This window comes from Tauraco erythrolophus, chromosome 8 (genome assembly GCF_009769465.1).
Source record: "Tauraco erythrolophus isolate bTauEry1 chromosome 8, bTauEry1.pri, whole genome shotgun sequence".
Lineage (NCBI taxonomy): Eukaryota > Metazoa > Chordata > Aves > Musophagiformes > Musophagidae > Tauraco > Tauraco erythrolophus.
In genome coordinates, this window is record NC_141472.1 from 42439868 (window position 1) to 42456274 (window position 16407).

Genomic DNA, 16407 nt, shown 5'->3' on the forward strand with positions numbered 1-16407 from the left:
CTGCCGTTTGTAAAGTTTTGTTTTCTCTTGTATTTTGCCTGCAGCACAAAGCTATGTCTCCTGAGGAATGAATTGCTTTAGTCTAACTGAAGGATTTGCCCTTAATCTGGGTGAAAAATACAGATCTGTAGTGTGAACAGTGTCGCCTCAGATTTTAATTTCTGTGAACATGGAGGGGTTTGGGGTAGTTTGGGGTAAGTATTCTCCCGTATCTTCTGGGAGAGCTGTGGATGTAAATGCTTTAGATGGAAAGGAAGGATGCCGCCGTCGCCTCCGTGTGTTGATGATGTGGAGAACTTAAAGCATAAAGTGTTACACGAACGAAAGGTTGCATGTACTATTGGGTGTAGTGGTAGTCATCAACATCACGTAGGGCCTTGCTTCTCTGGTCTTCCCTGTGCATCAGAGAAGATGGGATATTTTAGAATATATCACGTTAAACGTCTACAAAGTGGCAAATTCCAGTATGTGAGCCCCTGGATTTGCTCCCCAAAATTACTTTTCTATGTCATGGAATTACAAAATCAGAAGAACTTTTTGACTTTAAATTCAGAAGACTATCGGGCTGGCATCCTTTATGGGGCTTGTTATGCCTGAGAAAAGTTTCTTATTAAACTTAAATAACCCCTAAATAGGTGCCAACCGGCTGCTCTTCTAATTATAAAGGCAGTTGAAATTTCTATTGATTTTGGGTCTCAGTGTTTGTACAAACATACAGAGGGACTTCTCTCCAGTGGAAGAGGTGAGCTGTGATTATGAGGAATCACTGTTATTTAAAATCTGGCACTACTTTTCAACATTCTACCCTGTTTTCCTTTGTTATTATTTTGGGGACGCAAAAGTGATTCTTTTCCTACTCAAATGAGAACTGTAAAGAATGGGGAAAATGTTCTACATGAAGAATGAAGATTTCCAAGTATGAGACAGGTGGTGGGTCATGCTCCCTACCTTGCCATTGAAATGAATATTCTCATTTATTTGCACTTTTTAACTTGTGGTAGAAGATTTGTGCACAAAACCACTCCTGTTCTCCAAACATAAAGGAATCACTGACTTAGTAGGCATCAGCAATCGTATTAGGTAAAACTTAGTTGTTAATATGATACTTTTATACAGTTGGTATAAATATACTTGCTACTGTGAGGTTTACAATAGAGAAAAAATTTGGAAGTTGGATTTTTCTTTTCAAATTACCTCTATTTATGCATGTTTATTGTTAGCAAGTGCTAGCAAATTGGAAAAACTTAAGACTCAACTCAACCTCTACTGAATTCACTCAATTATTTAGTACAGGGAGCTGAAATGAGTAATCCTCTAATTTTAGTAGAAGTGGCAATAGGAAACGTAGGAGTAATTTATTTGTAGCTGTATCAGACATGTTAAACTGGTTGAGTTTTGGTGAGTGGAGATGAGAAATGGTAATATTGACTGAGCGCTGGCTTGTCGAGGGTTACGGTGGGATCACGTCCCGCTTCTCCCACATCCTGGGGCACGTGCTCGTCGTGAAAGACTCTTTCTCAAAAGGTGTGCAGTTATGTAGATCCCAACGTTGCTACTACATCCTTCATCCTTGTCTTTGAACTTGATCCCCTCGGTGTATATTAGCAATACTCTGACCTCACCTTCTCTTTGGGGCCCTTCAGGCAAACGTTCCCAGTTTGTGAATCGCAGCAGCGGTACCTCTGAGATAAATACCAAGATTATAAAAGTTCAGCTCTGCTGAGCTCCGCTTACCAAGCACATCGCTTGCTTAGACACGTAGCTTGGGTTTTCTTGTGTTGGTTTTTTTTTTATAATACAAATTTGCCAGTAACTCGCAGTCGAAATTTTAGTTAATCAGACTCTTACCTGGTTAGTATTTTAGCTGCCATACATTATTCTAGGAAATTATATTAATAAAAGTTAGAGAATTTGTAAAAAAAAAAAAAGGAAGAAAAATAATAATGCAGAAAGATTAGTCTTATTTTATTAAAGATATGATTATGAAGAAAAAATGAATTAATTATAAGAGATTTCCCATACAGATTTAGTTCTCCACGTCTGAAAATATTCTTAAGCAGAACCAGTGGGCAACTCCAAAATTTGCTAGAGAGTGGAGTGGAGACTATTGAAAGAAATAATTCTTTTTATTGAATTTTTAGCTTCCCAAATCTGCAATAAAATGTTTTACTTCATCTGTAGTGCATCTCTCACAGCTGTGAATGGGGGAATGATACAGGACGAGATCAGACTGAGTGCCAACGTGGAGAAAATGCTGAAAGACTGTTCGTTTGTACGCTGTTGTCGTGACAGTTTTTTACTAGAAGACTGCTTCTGCTTTCTGTTAACAGCTAAGCACGTCAGAATAGTTTTCCCAAGGTGTTTTTAAGAACAGCAGTGATGGTAAAATGCAGAAGTTGGAAGCGACAGGGGCGAGGAGAAGAGCCAAGACTGAAATTCAGTCAGGTATATTTTAAAAAAACCCTAATCTTAAGGATTTCTGTTGTCCTAGAAACTGCTTTGGGCTTTTCGCCCTTCCCCTAAAATTTTGACAGACTCATTCTCGGCTAAGTCACTTTCCAGAAGATGCAGAGACTGCGTGCTGTAGTCCTCAGTAATTTTTATCCTTAAAATGATCTATTAAAGCCAGAGTTTGAAAAACACTATTAAGAACAGGGCCAGCATTACAGCTGTTTTGTTGTAAGTGAAAAAAAAAAACGATCCTGCAGCATTATGCTGTTGGTAGTCATAGTAATACGCTCAGCTGCCACAGTGATAAGCGGGATATTATGGACGGGCAGTGAAAGCTGTTTTACAGAAAAGCACATTCTGTGCAGACAGTGTTGTATAGGAGAGGAGTCCAAGGTTTTTAACTGCTTCTGCTGGGCTGAGAAGGATGTTTTATTTGTTGGTCCATTGTTGGAGATTTCTCTGTTGTCTCAAGGGAGCGCACGATCTCGATAAGGAGAACAACTGACAGTAGTTGGTGGTTAACTGCTGAATTATGGCATCTTCGGAACTGAAAGCGCTGGGATAAATGTGATACCAGATAAACATCTTAAATGCTTTCCGTTCCAAAAAGAAAACGGAGTTCTCTAATTATAGAAATGTATAGCTCTTGGTTCTAAGTTTATAGGTAGGTGATGGAATATGCAGTTAAAGCAGGAACACGTCTCAAATTTTTAAGGAATACGAGGTCGTATCACTTTCATCAGTGATGATATTTCTGTGAAAGTTGAGCCTCTTAAAATCACTAATTTAAAAATGTTGCCGCTGATGCAAACTATGTGTTTGTATCTCTGAGTTGATATTAATTCTTATTTCATGTTAATGCTGCAAGAGCTTCTGGAGGCCTCGAGCACGGATCGGTGACCCTGTGTGGTACAAGTTACACAAACTATTTGAGATCTAGTAGTAATTACAATGCCTAAGTGATCTTTTGTACTTTCACACCTTCGTAGTCTCAGAGTAAGGTCTGCCGTGAAATTTTCCTCCCTGCACTCTCGCTGGATCTTTTTGAAAGGATCTTGCAGGTTTCTTCTGCAGGAGCTACTGAGTGTTACCTGGGAGGGGTGGCAGTGGTGGTAGTTTCAGCAAGAAACTCATTACGTGACCGAGGAGTTGAATGTGTTTCTGACAAGGGTTTCAAAAACTTGAAATGTTCTAAATCTAAAAAGAAATAAAATATAAAATCTAAAATAAAGCTAGCTGTATTTTTATTGAATTTTTATTTTTTTATTTTTATTGAATTTTTATTTTTTTATTTTTATTGAATACGCAGAAAAGTAAGAACTGAGAGTGTGGCATGTATAACATTTATTTCTTTTCAACTCTTAAACTTGAAATGTTTTAGCTATTAATGCCCAATGAGCACTTTCTGCACTTCTGGTTTCCCAAGTACTTAATACACCTGTCGTCTTGGTTATTTTTATTCTACAAGTTCCAGCAATGTACCGTTGAGACTACTGAAGTACTAGAATGCATAATGGGTAGCTTCTTATAGAGAAATGCATTGTAGAGGATTATTGCCCAGAGAAGTTGTGGCTGCCCCATCCCTGGAAGTGTTCCAGGCCAGGTTGGATGAGGCTTTGGGCAACCTGGTGTAGTGGAAGGTGTCGCTGCCCATGGCAGGGGGGTTGGAACTAGATGATCTTTGAGGTCTCTTCCAACCCAAACCATTCTATGATTCTATGATTTGCATTATCATTTTCTAATTGGTATATTTAACTGCAGCTTTTTAAGAAAATAGCTAATGTTCTTTAATTTGGTAGAAGTACTTTTCGTATCTGTGAAGACCACAGTAGTTTGCTCTCAGTTTGAATTGTTTGGTTTATAAGGAAGCTGAGCATTATTCACAGTATCTGAGGTCATCACTATTCCTATATATTTTTATGCAGACAATTCTGCCGCTGCTGCAGAAATGATATATGGGTTTTGACTTTCTCCTTTTGTTTAGTTTGAAATCAATAGCTTATACCCCAATTTCTTTTTCTGAGCTTGCTGTACAAGTCTTCATGTTGTTCAAAACTTAATATTGTTTAAACCAGGACTCAAAGCAAGGTAGACCTCTGGCTGTATCCTGCCATCTCAACAGCAGTGTGTGTACATGTGTGTTCCTGTCTTTTCGTGGTAGGATGATGCTGAGATATGAATGATAAACGTCTAGCACTCTACTTTCTTTATTTGAAGGGAGCAGGGAGACTGAATCTTCTCGAATGCAAACTGATTTCATAATACCTGTTATTTTATTGCATCTGCTTAGGAATACCTGTCAAGCGGCACTTTGAAAAAAAGGAACACAGACAAAATCCACACAGGAGAATAAATGTGCTTTCAAAAGAAAACAAAATAAAATGCTTATAAATAAATACTATAGCCCACAAAGTAATAATTTTAAAAATGTATGTCCTATTCAATTTCCATTTATTTACTCCCAAAACATTTTTTGACCCTCTAAGAGAACAATAGATGTACTTTGTCAGCATTCTGGATATCTCTTCTTCTCATAGCATTGCAAAAACAGTTCCTTTTTCTGACAACTGGCAGAAGAACTTTTGGCAGACGTCTGCGTCTGAAGGAGCTGGAAGACAGCATTTGTCTTAGGCTTTTATGGCTTTTAGTCAAACTCCTTCATCTTTTTTTCATTCTACTTTTACTCTTAAGAGCTTCTGATTATTAAGGACTGCTGTTTACTGAGCGAACATGTATGATGCCTTGAGTTTCCAGGATTCAAAATACCATGTTTTTATGAACTTGGAATCAAACTTGTGATTTCCTTTTAGCTTTCAACTCCCATTTGCGTTTCTCATCCAAAGCCTCCAAACTGTCATCGTGGAGCCTGGATACAATAATAATGAACTGTTTTTGTGGTGGAGTTTCGGGTGAGCTAACAGTCTGTTGAAACTCTTTGGTGCCGCAGTGCATCTTCTCTTCTTCTGGCTGTCATCCTTCTCCAGGCTTGATGGAAATACAAGTGGTCAGAACTGCAGTCTTGTTTTCCTAACAGCGGTGCTGGCCAAGACAGCTTGTTTACGTAGGGATCTTTTTTCATCTGACATCCACCATCTGGTTTCTGCTGTCACCCTGCCCTCTTGGAAAATTCTAGTAAATACAACGTATAGATCTAGATATCACTTTGAGTAAAGGACAGACCTCAAAGGATCACCACTGCTACACTTTGGTGCTACAGCCTGATTTGAAAGGACAGGTCTCTCATTACAACTTTTCTTCTCTTGTGCTCGTAGTATATCTTAAACCATTGCTTTGATGAGGTATGTTGCATTTTTCCATGCCATTTCACAGAACTCTTCACATCTTTGGTGTTGAGCAACATTTAGGGACCCTGACAGTGCAGGGTGAATGGTTGAACTTGATGATCTTGAAGGTCTCTTCCAATCAGACGATTCTGTGATCTTCACACTGCTGATACTGGGCATCACTGTCTTCTCATTGCCTCTGGTCTCCTTATGAGTCAAAAAAACAGGACTGCTCATGTTCATCCTGGGTCTTGGAGATTTCATTCTGAAAGTGGGCAAGGACAGTTCACAGGGCTCTCCAAGGGCTCTTGGTCTTGTTGGTCTTCTGTATCTTGTGGATGCAGCACTATCAGTAACAATTATGGAGATTATACATGTTTTATTAAGAGGAAGAAATAAACAATTGAGATTTTGTCTTTTGGATTGGGGCCAAACATTCAGAAGATGTCTAGCAGCACTATGTTTTAATGAGAACGGGTGTGCGTGTATTTCTTCATCTCGAGTATTGACTTGTTGGAGATGGTATTTTGGAAGAGATCCAGAAATCATGTTCTGGCAATTCAGTCTGTTGCTGGAGATAGATTTGTCCCACAATGTAGTTGTAAATTAGCTACTACCCAATTCAGGACTTTTCTACACCCATTCCTGCTGTGCCTTTCTGTGAGGCAGGCTGAACAGAAGCTGGGGGGCCAATATTTGCCTGCTTTTTCTTTTCCTGCTGAAGTCTGTCTGCTCATTGCCTCTTCAACTCCCAAACTTCTCAAGTTGGGATTGAAGTAAGGACACGTTTTCTTCCTGCTACTCAGAATCCAACAAATTTTGTGGTTTTTTTTCCCCAGTAGCAATTTATTAATTGCCTAATTAATCTGGAGAAAGGGCAAGTGTCGAATGCACTCTAGACCTCTCAGGTTAGATCTCCAGAAGCGGTGTTTGATGGGCAATGGAAATCAGAGCAGTGTTTGACAAAAACCTAGCAGCAATTTTACCAGTTTGAGATTTACTTCACACCAGATACTCTTCCATTCGGTCATTTACTTTAGTGGAACGGAAAATAGGATCATAAATAAATGAGAAACAGTGATTAGGTCCACTCGAAAATACCAAGATTAGGTTTTATATTCAGGAGAGCTCTCTATATAGAATACTTTCCTCATGCCTCAATTAAAAATCTATCCATGTGCTGCTTAAGACATCGAATGCAATTTCTGCTAGCGAGGGAAGCCTTTCTAAGCCACCCAGGAAAAAGCTTGGATATCTGTCCTTCCTCTATTGCAGGAGAAAAGAGTTTCTACACAAATATTGCCTGAAACCAACTCGTGCCTTACAAAGTCCCGTATATCAGGCTGTTCCTGCAGGTCAGGCTGAGCTGATGGTGGCCTGTTTCTGTCCATGTGACACTAAGACTTTATGTAGAAGGTCATTTCCAAGAGAGGAGTAGGCATCTCAAGATGTTTGGGTATTACCTGGCCATCTTAAACCAAATTGCACACTAGGGAGAGTGACGTTAAGTGTGTCTCAAAGTGCAGTGACAGAGTTTTGCTTCAGTCAGCAATTTTTCAACCAACATCATTTCAGAGGCCTGATGTTTTTTGAAGTACAGCAGACATCCATCTCGTGTCGTTTGAGTGGTGCAGCTGACTCTTCTCTTAAAACCCTGTAGGAATCACTTTGTAACAGTATTTCTTAGATCTGTGCTTTGGTCTTCGGGACTTTTCCTACTATTTAAATCCTTGGAGTGTTAATTCTGGACACTGATTTAAACAAAACCAAACAAATTTGAGAATTTCCTGTTTTGTGAGCAAACAGGTACCTGAAGTTATGTAATTATGATGTGAGCTCTGTAACACACTGATCCATTACAAGCCTGGCGTGAGAGTTTGAAACTATTATAAGTGGATGTGTTTTCATTTCTCCAGTGAAACAAAAAGAATTGGCTTTTAGCCACAAAGATTGTAAAGACTTTTCTGATACTTTTCTAAAAGTGCAGTTCAAACTATTTCAGAGATTAGTGAAAAAAGGAGGATGTGCAGTTACGTTTTAGTGTAGGTGCTCTGGGATTTGTGTAGTTGGATTTCAGTAGCCGGAGTTTATGGTTGTCTGTTAAAAATAAATGGCAAACATATATGTTGAATTTAGTTTTCTGTTCTGCTCCTCATTTATATGAACTGTATTTTACTATTGGCTTATTTTTAAAAATAGCAAAATACTCAGAAGTGCAAACAGTATCTCAGCAGGTCGCATACAGCTTGATATGTAAACGCGTTCTTGAAAGTATCTTTCTTTTTTCTCTTATGTCCCATGGTGGGGAGACACTGCCAGAGGCTTCTTGTCTCCAGAATTAGGTGACCAGGAGTAGGACAGATATGTTGGCAGAAAGCAACCTCGCTTGCCATAGCTGTGCCATCATCTGTGCCAGTAGGTTTGCCATTGCCGTCTTCATCTCAGTTTTGAATAATTTCTGAGCCACTTGCCTTATTGGCAGCTTTTCATTGACTTTTATTGGGAAGGTGTCTATAATTTGGAAGTCTGTATTTCTGAGCTAGAAAGCCAGGGAGGGCTTGGGTGCCAGTTTCTCAGGCCTGGGAGTGTCAAGGTATAGAGCGTTCGCTCTTCCTGCCTAATCTGAAGTGTTGAACACCAAACGGTAAGTGGGAATCCGCTGGGATACACATTTTCAGTGCATGGTTGGGATTTCGTTCCTCAAGTGCTTATCTGCTTGGGTTGTTTTGTTCCAAACTGCTGCCCAGAGAAATGTACTTGTCATGAGATGGCTTTTACTGCTTTGTTAACGTATTTCTCATCGCACCAGAATACGATACCCAATGCTTTATGATTACAATTTGTTCTTTCTCTTTTGTTGATTTGTTTATTTAATTCCTGTACTGAAATGTGATAATGGGAGAGAGGGTGTGATCTTTCTTCTCTTGAGTTCAATGCAGTGCCTCAGGTACTGTGTTAATTTTGTACCTTTTTGAGTTGTCATAATGTTACAGTACTTGAAAAATGCTATTTTAGGTTACAAATGATGTAAAGATTTGATCCAGTTCTTACTGGTTAACAGTGTAGTTGCATATCCCTTTTCAAGTAGTATTTGTTTAGAAAGATGATAATTGATACTTTCCAATAATTGATACCTTTTGATCTCTATCATATGAACTCTATTTGCAGGGCAGTTGAGAATGGAGAATTATTTTATTTCATGAAAACCATAGTTAAATACATGTATAATTATACAGTTTTATGTGTATGCAGTATACAATTTCAATACTTGAATGTTCTCCAATGAATTCAGTGAAGCAGAGAGGCGTAGTTCAAGGCCATTTCACTTGCCTTAGTTCTCCTGGCCTCCTCTCACACATTTTTTGTGTATGACCACTGTCAATTCAAGACTCTGCCTTAAGTAAAAAACGATTAATAATTTACTTTAGAGTTGGTAAAGGGCTATACAAATACCCAAATAAACTTTATTATTCTCTCCTTCTTTCCGTGTAACCCCCTCACAGTAAATCTACCCAGTTGGTCTTTCTTTCCATGCCAAGTGACTCAACCACCCTCGTTGCTTACTTTTTTTTCTTTATAAATTGTTGGGCTTTTTTGTCTGCTAGCCTACCTTGACCATAATATATTTTGCTTGTTCCATTTTATCATGGGTATCATCATGACATGTAATTGTCATGATCGTATTTTTTCTTCAGGAGTCCAAAATAACGCTTTGAATACTAATTCTCTAAATCCTCATTAATGGAATAGAGCAGGAAACAGAAGAGCCCAAGTTTCACATCTACATTTGAATCATGTACTCGCACTCTTTCGTGCAACCTCCTTTATGTCTCCCTTTGATGCTTCTTCCTATTAGTTAATTTCATACTGGTCCACGACTAACTGCATTAAGTTACAGTTGCTTTTAGGTTTGTGCTAATCAAAATATGTAACTAATGAAACCCTGTTATATCTCCACTTAAAGAAATTTGAGGGAAATACAAGTGGATGGTTAAATAATTTCTGATGAGATGCAGCACAGCACGTAGTATCTGAAGTAGCTGAAGGCAGATACATTCCTATTTAAAACATACTCAAATCTGGATGCTCAAAACATTTTCTTTCCTGTGCATGGATATCAAACATTACTGTTTTGGATTAACCTAGTTACTTTATGACTCTGATTGTCTCCCAACAGGTCGTATACTATTAATAGTTTTGTTCTTTTGCATTGCAGGGAGTTCAGGACCGTCATCATCCATAGCCATAGCTGGCACCAGCCAACCTGCCATCACAAAGACAACATCTGTGCTTCAAGATGGTGTTATAGTCACTACTGCAGCTGGAAACCCACTTCAGAGCCAGCTGCCCATTGGGAGCGATTTCCCCTTTGCTGGCCACGAACACTCGCTTCATTTTCCGCAGAACAGCTCTTCAAACAACAATCTTCCACATTCTTTGAATCAAAACCTCCTCAATTCTCTACCTATCTCTTTGCCAGTGAATCAGCAACATCTCCTAAACCAGAATCTATTAAATATACTACAGCCTTCAGCAGGAGAAGGCAAGTCTGAGGTCAACCTCAACCCTTTAGGTTTTCTCAACCCGAATGTAAATGCTGCTTTAGCTTTTCTCTCCAGTGACATGGATGGGCAGGTACTACAGCCTGTTCATTTTCAGCTTCTAGCAACCCTCCTTCAGAACCAAGCCCAAGCAGCTGCCATGCTTCCCCTACCATCTTTCAATCTGACCATCTCAGATCTGTTGCAACAGCAAAATAACCCTTTACCCTCAGTCACCCAGATGACAGCCCCACCTGACCATTTGCCAAGCAATCAGTCAGAAAGCAACAGGGTGGAGACCCTTTTAACCAACCCCCTGGGCAACCCCATACCAAGCTTTTCGGGCACTGACACTACTTCTAACCCCCTGCTCCTCCCAGCTGTCTCTGGGGCCTCAGCATTAATGGCCTTGAATCCCCAGCTGGTGGGAGGTGTCCTCAACTCCGCGTCGGGCAACACCGCTAATCATCCAGAGGTTTCCATAGCCACCTCCTCCCAAGCAACCACTACCACAACCACTACATCATCAGCTGTGGCAGCACTGTCTGTCTCAACCCTGGGTGGTGGGACAGCAGTGGTGTCAATGGCAGAAACATTGCTGAACATATCTAATAATGCTGGGAATACATCTGGTCCAGCTAAACTCAACAATAACTCTGTGGTGCCACAGCTACTTAACCCTCTACTGGGGACAGGTCTGCTTGGTAAGTTCAATTTCTTCACAGATATAAAAGGCAAAAAAAAGGAAGAGGGTTGGGGAGGGGGAATTTTGGATTCTAGTTTCTATTTTTAAAGACTCCACTTTATCATCCTTTATTTTTTTTTTGTAAGGCTTTTGTATGTTACAGCTTGTTTATTTCTAGTGAGAAAAACATAACTGTTATTGTGAGAAATTTAAAAGACATTCTATATAACACTTAATACTGGTTTGGAAATTATTTTATATTCCATTCTTAATTCTGATGCCACCTAGACCTACTATATACACCTGAAACTTGTGCAAGCAATTGGACTTGTTTCATTTTTCGAGTAGCACAAGCGCGGGTGCGTCCCTGGGATGCAGCGTTCCGTTCCAAGGGCATGTGGCATCACAGGGTTAGTACGAGTAGCTGTGCAGCCGACAAAAAACGGCCAGCTGCGTTTTTCCACGTGAATCCAAAGTGCCAGAACTGCAAGCACGCTCCCCGTAAAGTAATCCGTGAAGCGCTCGCTGTAGGTCCTTGCACAAGTTCAAAGAGGAGAGTTGCCCTTCGAGCCCTTTATTGTGTATTTGTATTTTCTTATTACTCTGGGGTTTTTTGTTTTAGCTTGTAGGTTAGAAACCCAGAGTATCTCACTTGGGAAACACCTACATCCCAAAACAAGTCATTAAAAAGCCTTTAAATACCAGTTTTTTCTCCTGGGTCTTTTGATGATTTTTACCAAGGTTACATAAACATAATACAGTTAGTACTCCTCTGTTGTCTGGACTATGAAATCTCATAAATAGACTAATAGGAGTGATGAAATAGTGGCAAAGAGCTGATAAGTACTTTAACTTAACACCTCATACTTACCTACTAAACAGCTATCGTGCAGTCAACCTTGCTTTACATTTTCCAGGTAAAATACAACTAACCAATGATTCTGCAAATGGAAATATTAAGAAAAACATGAGCTTTTCATTAAAAACAAGCAAACCCTAGGAAACTGATATATTTTTAAGCTTTATTATTTCCTGAAGTCAAGTGCAACAGCGTATTTATTTTACTAGAACAAGAATTTTCATGTACAGTGAGATTTTCATGCAATACAAGATGTTAATACAGAAGTTTCTCTAGAATGTTAAAAAAAAAAAAAATTGTTTAGAGTGTTGGCTGACATATCCGTGAGCCAAAAAGCCTTTGCTCATTTACAGTTAGCTCACATTATTTTGTCATAGTTAATGAAAAACTAGTTCTCTTGGGTTTTTAAAATTATTTTCTCTTTCCCACCCCACCCCTCCCACCCCCCAAGTACTCTTCCAAGCAGTCACTCTTTGGAAACTAGGAGATTCCAAGATTCCAAGACGCTGCATATCGTAGGAGCTCATTCTGCCATACTTGGCTGTGTACCGTGCCAAAGGCAAAGACAGTCATGTCAGAAACCTTTAGAAAGAGTCCAGGCAGATGTGACATGCCAAAGAACCAATACTGAAGAAATACAGGAGTAAAGAGTAGGAGACACGTGCCTTGAGGACCATTCCATAGAAGACTGAAGGGGAAAAGTGTTGTTTTACAGAGACGTTTGCTTAGCAATCAGTTAAAAGTTGAGTCAAGGAAATTCCTCCTGACTCTTGGAAACTAAACTGACTTATGTTTCCCTGTGTTTGAATTGCAGGTGACATGTCATCTATAAACACTACTTTGAATAACCATCAGCTGAGTCATCTCCAGTCGCTATTAAACAACAATCAGATGTTCCCTTCAAATCAGCAGCAACAGCACCTTCTCCAGGGCTACCAGAACATGCAGGGCTTTCAAGGCCAGCCACCGATTCCTGGCCCAGCCAACAACCCAAACCCCATGGCATGTCTGTTCCAAAATTTCCAGGTAGAAAGCAAAATGAAATCAATATTCAAACAAATGTGCAACTCTCAGTAGGTAAAATTATATCCTCCATAGTCTGATTATTTTTTTTTTTCTGAGTGATTAAGGCATTATGATATATACAGTTGCTTGCTTCTTTCAGTAGCTTTAGGATTTTGTAGATCAGTAACTTTTGTTGCTGAAATTTTATACTTTCTTCCTTAGAAATTGAGTATAGTTTCTTTGGAAAGAGTTATGCTGCATGTACTGGATAAAATATGCTACGTATGTTCTGACAATCACTATACCTTTTTAGCAAAACTATTTTCCATTATGCAAAAACGATCATAAATTCTCATTTAGACCACTCTAACGATTCAGTGGTGAGAAATAAATATTGGTACTCCTTTACAGTAATTAGAAACTTAATAAATGATTATAGGTGACCGTGTGTACCATTCTCTTATATTCCCACTGCACCTGAATGGAAGAGCTGGTTGTGATGTGGATTGTATAGACTGAAGGAAAGTATTAGAATGAAAACACAATGACAAACCGTGCAAAAATGATACCTCCCTGCCATCCAATAGACAGTTCTTCATAGTGCAAGTTGAATTATCAAACTAACATACTGACAGGAAGCATAGCAACCAAAATAGGTAATAAAACCAGAGTTACAATACGTATTAATTATTATTCAGCATTACCAGGGTTGCTGCAGAACTCAAGACGTGAAGACGGAAGCACGTGGATAGTGCCAGGAAGTGCTTTTACCCTTTCAGAAGTAAAAAGAAGATGCATCATTTTCTCAGTGTAGATGTTTCGCTGCTATTGCAAAATCACAGTCTTCTAACTGCCTATTACCTCTTTTTGGGGTTTTTTTTTATGCATTTCGGTAGCTTTATCTCAGCATTTTTTTGCTTCGGATTCTCAGGGATGGTAGGTATTTAAAGGAGCTTTTAGAAATATTTTGCCCGTGGTTTTTTTACAGCTTTTTGTTATACCATGGTTATTGACATCATCTTCACTGCCTGCCTCTGTGACAAGAAACACAAAAAGCACAGCTCCTTTAATCCGAAGGTTACAGTTTACTGTGGCAGTGCCTGACATTATAGCTGCGATGGAGACATGGTTTACAAGGGACTGGAGTAAAAAGAGATCCCATGAGAGAAGCACGTAACCAAAAGGAAAAAAGTAGAAATATTAGCCAATTCCAAACAGGCAGTAGCCTACACCAGAAGGTGAATGAGGAACATATAAGGAGCCCAGAAGAACAGTTGGTAGAGAGGGAAGAAGCAAAATTAGGGGCTGGGAAGGAATGAAAGAGAATAGTTGAGAACCACAATATTGACCGTGGCGGAGTCATTTAGGACTTGATAGAAAAAAGGAGATGCTGTGCTTCAATCAGAAGAGGAAATCCCTGAAAAGACTCTGAAAGTCTCAGCAGTGCATGGTAGATGGTATCATTTCAGGCAAGGCGTCCGTTTTGATCCACGAGGCAAAGCCTAAGAGCCACTGGTTTTGTTTTCCTCTAAATTAGGGGATTTTTTTTGTTTTCTACCTAGCTGGTTCAGCATTAAACTTCGTAGCTGATGTATAACCGAAATAAAATTATGTACTTTAACAAATAGTCACCCTGGCCACGATCTTCATTTTTTTTTTATTAAAATGAAACAATACGAAAAGTTTGTCTGTTGAAGTGAAACTTAAGGCAGAATAGCAATTTCCATTTTTTTCTCTGCTTTTTCCAGGTGAGAATGCAGGAAGATGCTGCTGCCCTAAACAAAAGAATGATCACTCAAATGGGAATGGCGCCGGTTCCTGACAGCTCCAACACCATGCTTCCTCCTTTCCAAGAAACATCTTGTGATTTGCAGCAAAGAACTGAACCATCTCTTGGACAACAGGCGAAGGATAACCTCAATGTTGCTGCTCAGGGTGAAACATCGGTGGACGCCATCTACAAAGCCGTTGTAGATGCTGCAAGCAAAGGAATGCAAGTAGTAATCACCACTGCTGTTAGCAGTACGACCCAGATGAGTCCCATTCCAGCTTTGAGTGCCATGAGTGCCTTCACAGCCTCAATTGGTGACCCATTAAATCTTTCCAGTGCTGTCAGTGCAGTAATCCACGGAAGAAACATTGCCGTTTCTGATCACGAAGGTAGGATAAGGAACACTAGAGGAACACGAGTTCTGAAGAATTCAGAGCACGGTAAAAATTCCAGTGAAGGGGATGGGTATGAATATTACAAATCAACAAGTTGTAACACACCCAAAAAACAGTGGGAAGGGGAGCAAAGTCCTGTCAGTGAGATAAACAGATGGAAATGTGATGAGTTTCTAGACCACTCTACCCATATCCATAGTAGCCCGTGTCACGAAAGGCCCAATAACATCTCCACACTGCCATTGTTACAAGGCGAGCAGCATCAGATACTGTTATCACAGCGAAACTGTCAAAGTGATAAAATGTTGGAGGAGAATTTCAGGTATAACAATTACAAAAGAACTATGATGAGTTTTAAGGAAAGACTGGAGAACACTGTGGAACGATGTGCACACATAAACGGAAACAGGCCTCAGCAGAACAGAGGATTTGGGGAGTTGCTGAACACTTCCAAACAAGACCTGATTCTGGAAGAGCAATCTCCAAGTTCCTCCAACAGCTTGGAAAGTTCGTTAGTTAAAGACTATATCCATTACAATGGAGATTTTAATGCCAAAAGCATTAATGGGTGTGTGCCTAGCCCTTCGGATGCTAAAAGCATCAGTAGTGAAGATGACCTAAGGAACCCAGACTCCCCTTCTTCAAACGAGCTGATACATTACAGGCCGAGGACGTTTAATGTTGGCGACTTGGTCTGGGGCCAAATCAAAGGACTGACTTCATGGCCTGGAAAACTAGTAAGAGAAGAAGAAGTTCACAATTCATGTCAACAAAACGCTGAGGAGGGGAAGGTATATTTATATATATGCACATATCTATCTATCTATCTACATGTGCCCGTGCAACTGTTTTATCAAAACTACCTCGGTCCATTCTTTATTTTTTTCTTTGTCTCTTATTTTAGTAGTACAAATTGCTTTTTTTTGTAGCCATAGCTTGCAGAACTGAATTCTTCCCGTAGCTATCTAACGAGAAACTTCTACCAATGCCATGAAACACATGATGTTTTGGCCTGGTTGTGCTTTGCTAACTAATTCGTGCGCAAAAGACTTGCTACATCAAAAATGTTGTTAACAAAAAATGGTTTGACTTACATTATGTGTTTAGTTGAAAGAAACTGATGTGGAGAGATCTAAAAGTGTTGAAAACTGCAAAAAGGAAAACCGATCTAAGCAGATTGAGGGGTCTGTGATAAGTAAAAGCTTGCTGATTGACACATACACTCTTTTAAGAGGAAATGCACGCGCATTTTCACCTTGAAAGGAGGTTTTGACCATCTTTTAATAGTGAGGAAGCATTCCAATTTCCTCTTTCATACTAAAATCCTGGTTTTTTTTGTCAACAAATCATATGCTTGTTGGGGAATATACAGAAAATACAGTCATCAGGGAGTTATTTTGTTATGATAAATATTTC

The 16407-nt window shown here is 39.5% G+C and overlaps 1 protein-coding gene across 10 annotated transcripts in view; it reads left to right on the forward strand.

Moving 5' to 3' along the window:
- MBD5 (methyl-CpG binding domain protein 5) overlaps nt 1-16407 on the forward strand; it is a 70520-nt gene that overhangs the window by 40407 nt on the left and 13706 nt on the right. For all 10 annotated transcript variants that reach the window (XM_086615805.1, XM_086615814.1, XM_086615813.1 and 7 more), the window contains 3 exons: nt 9952-10980; nt 12635-12846; nt 14574-15782. In XM_086615805.1, the coding sequence (XP_086471931.1) occupies nt 9952-10980; nt 12635-12846; nt 14574-15782 (2450 nt within the window). The remainder of the gene's footprint in view (nt 1-9951; nt 10981-12634; nt 12847-14573; nt 15783-16407) is intronic.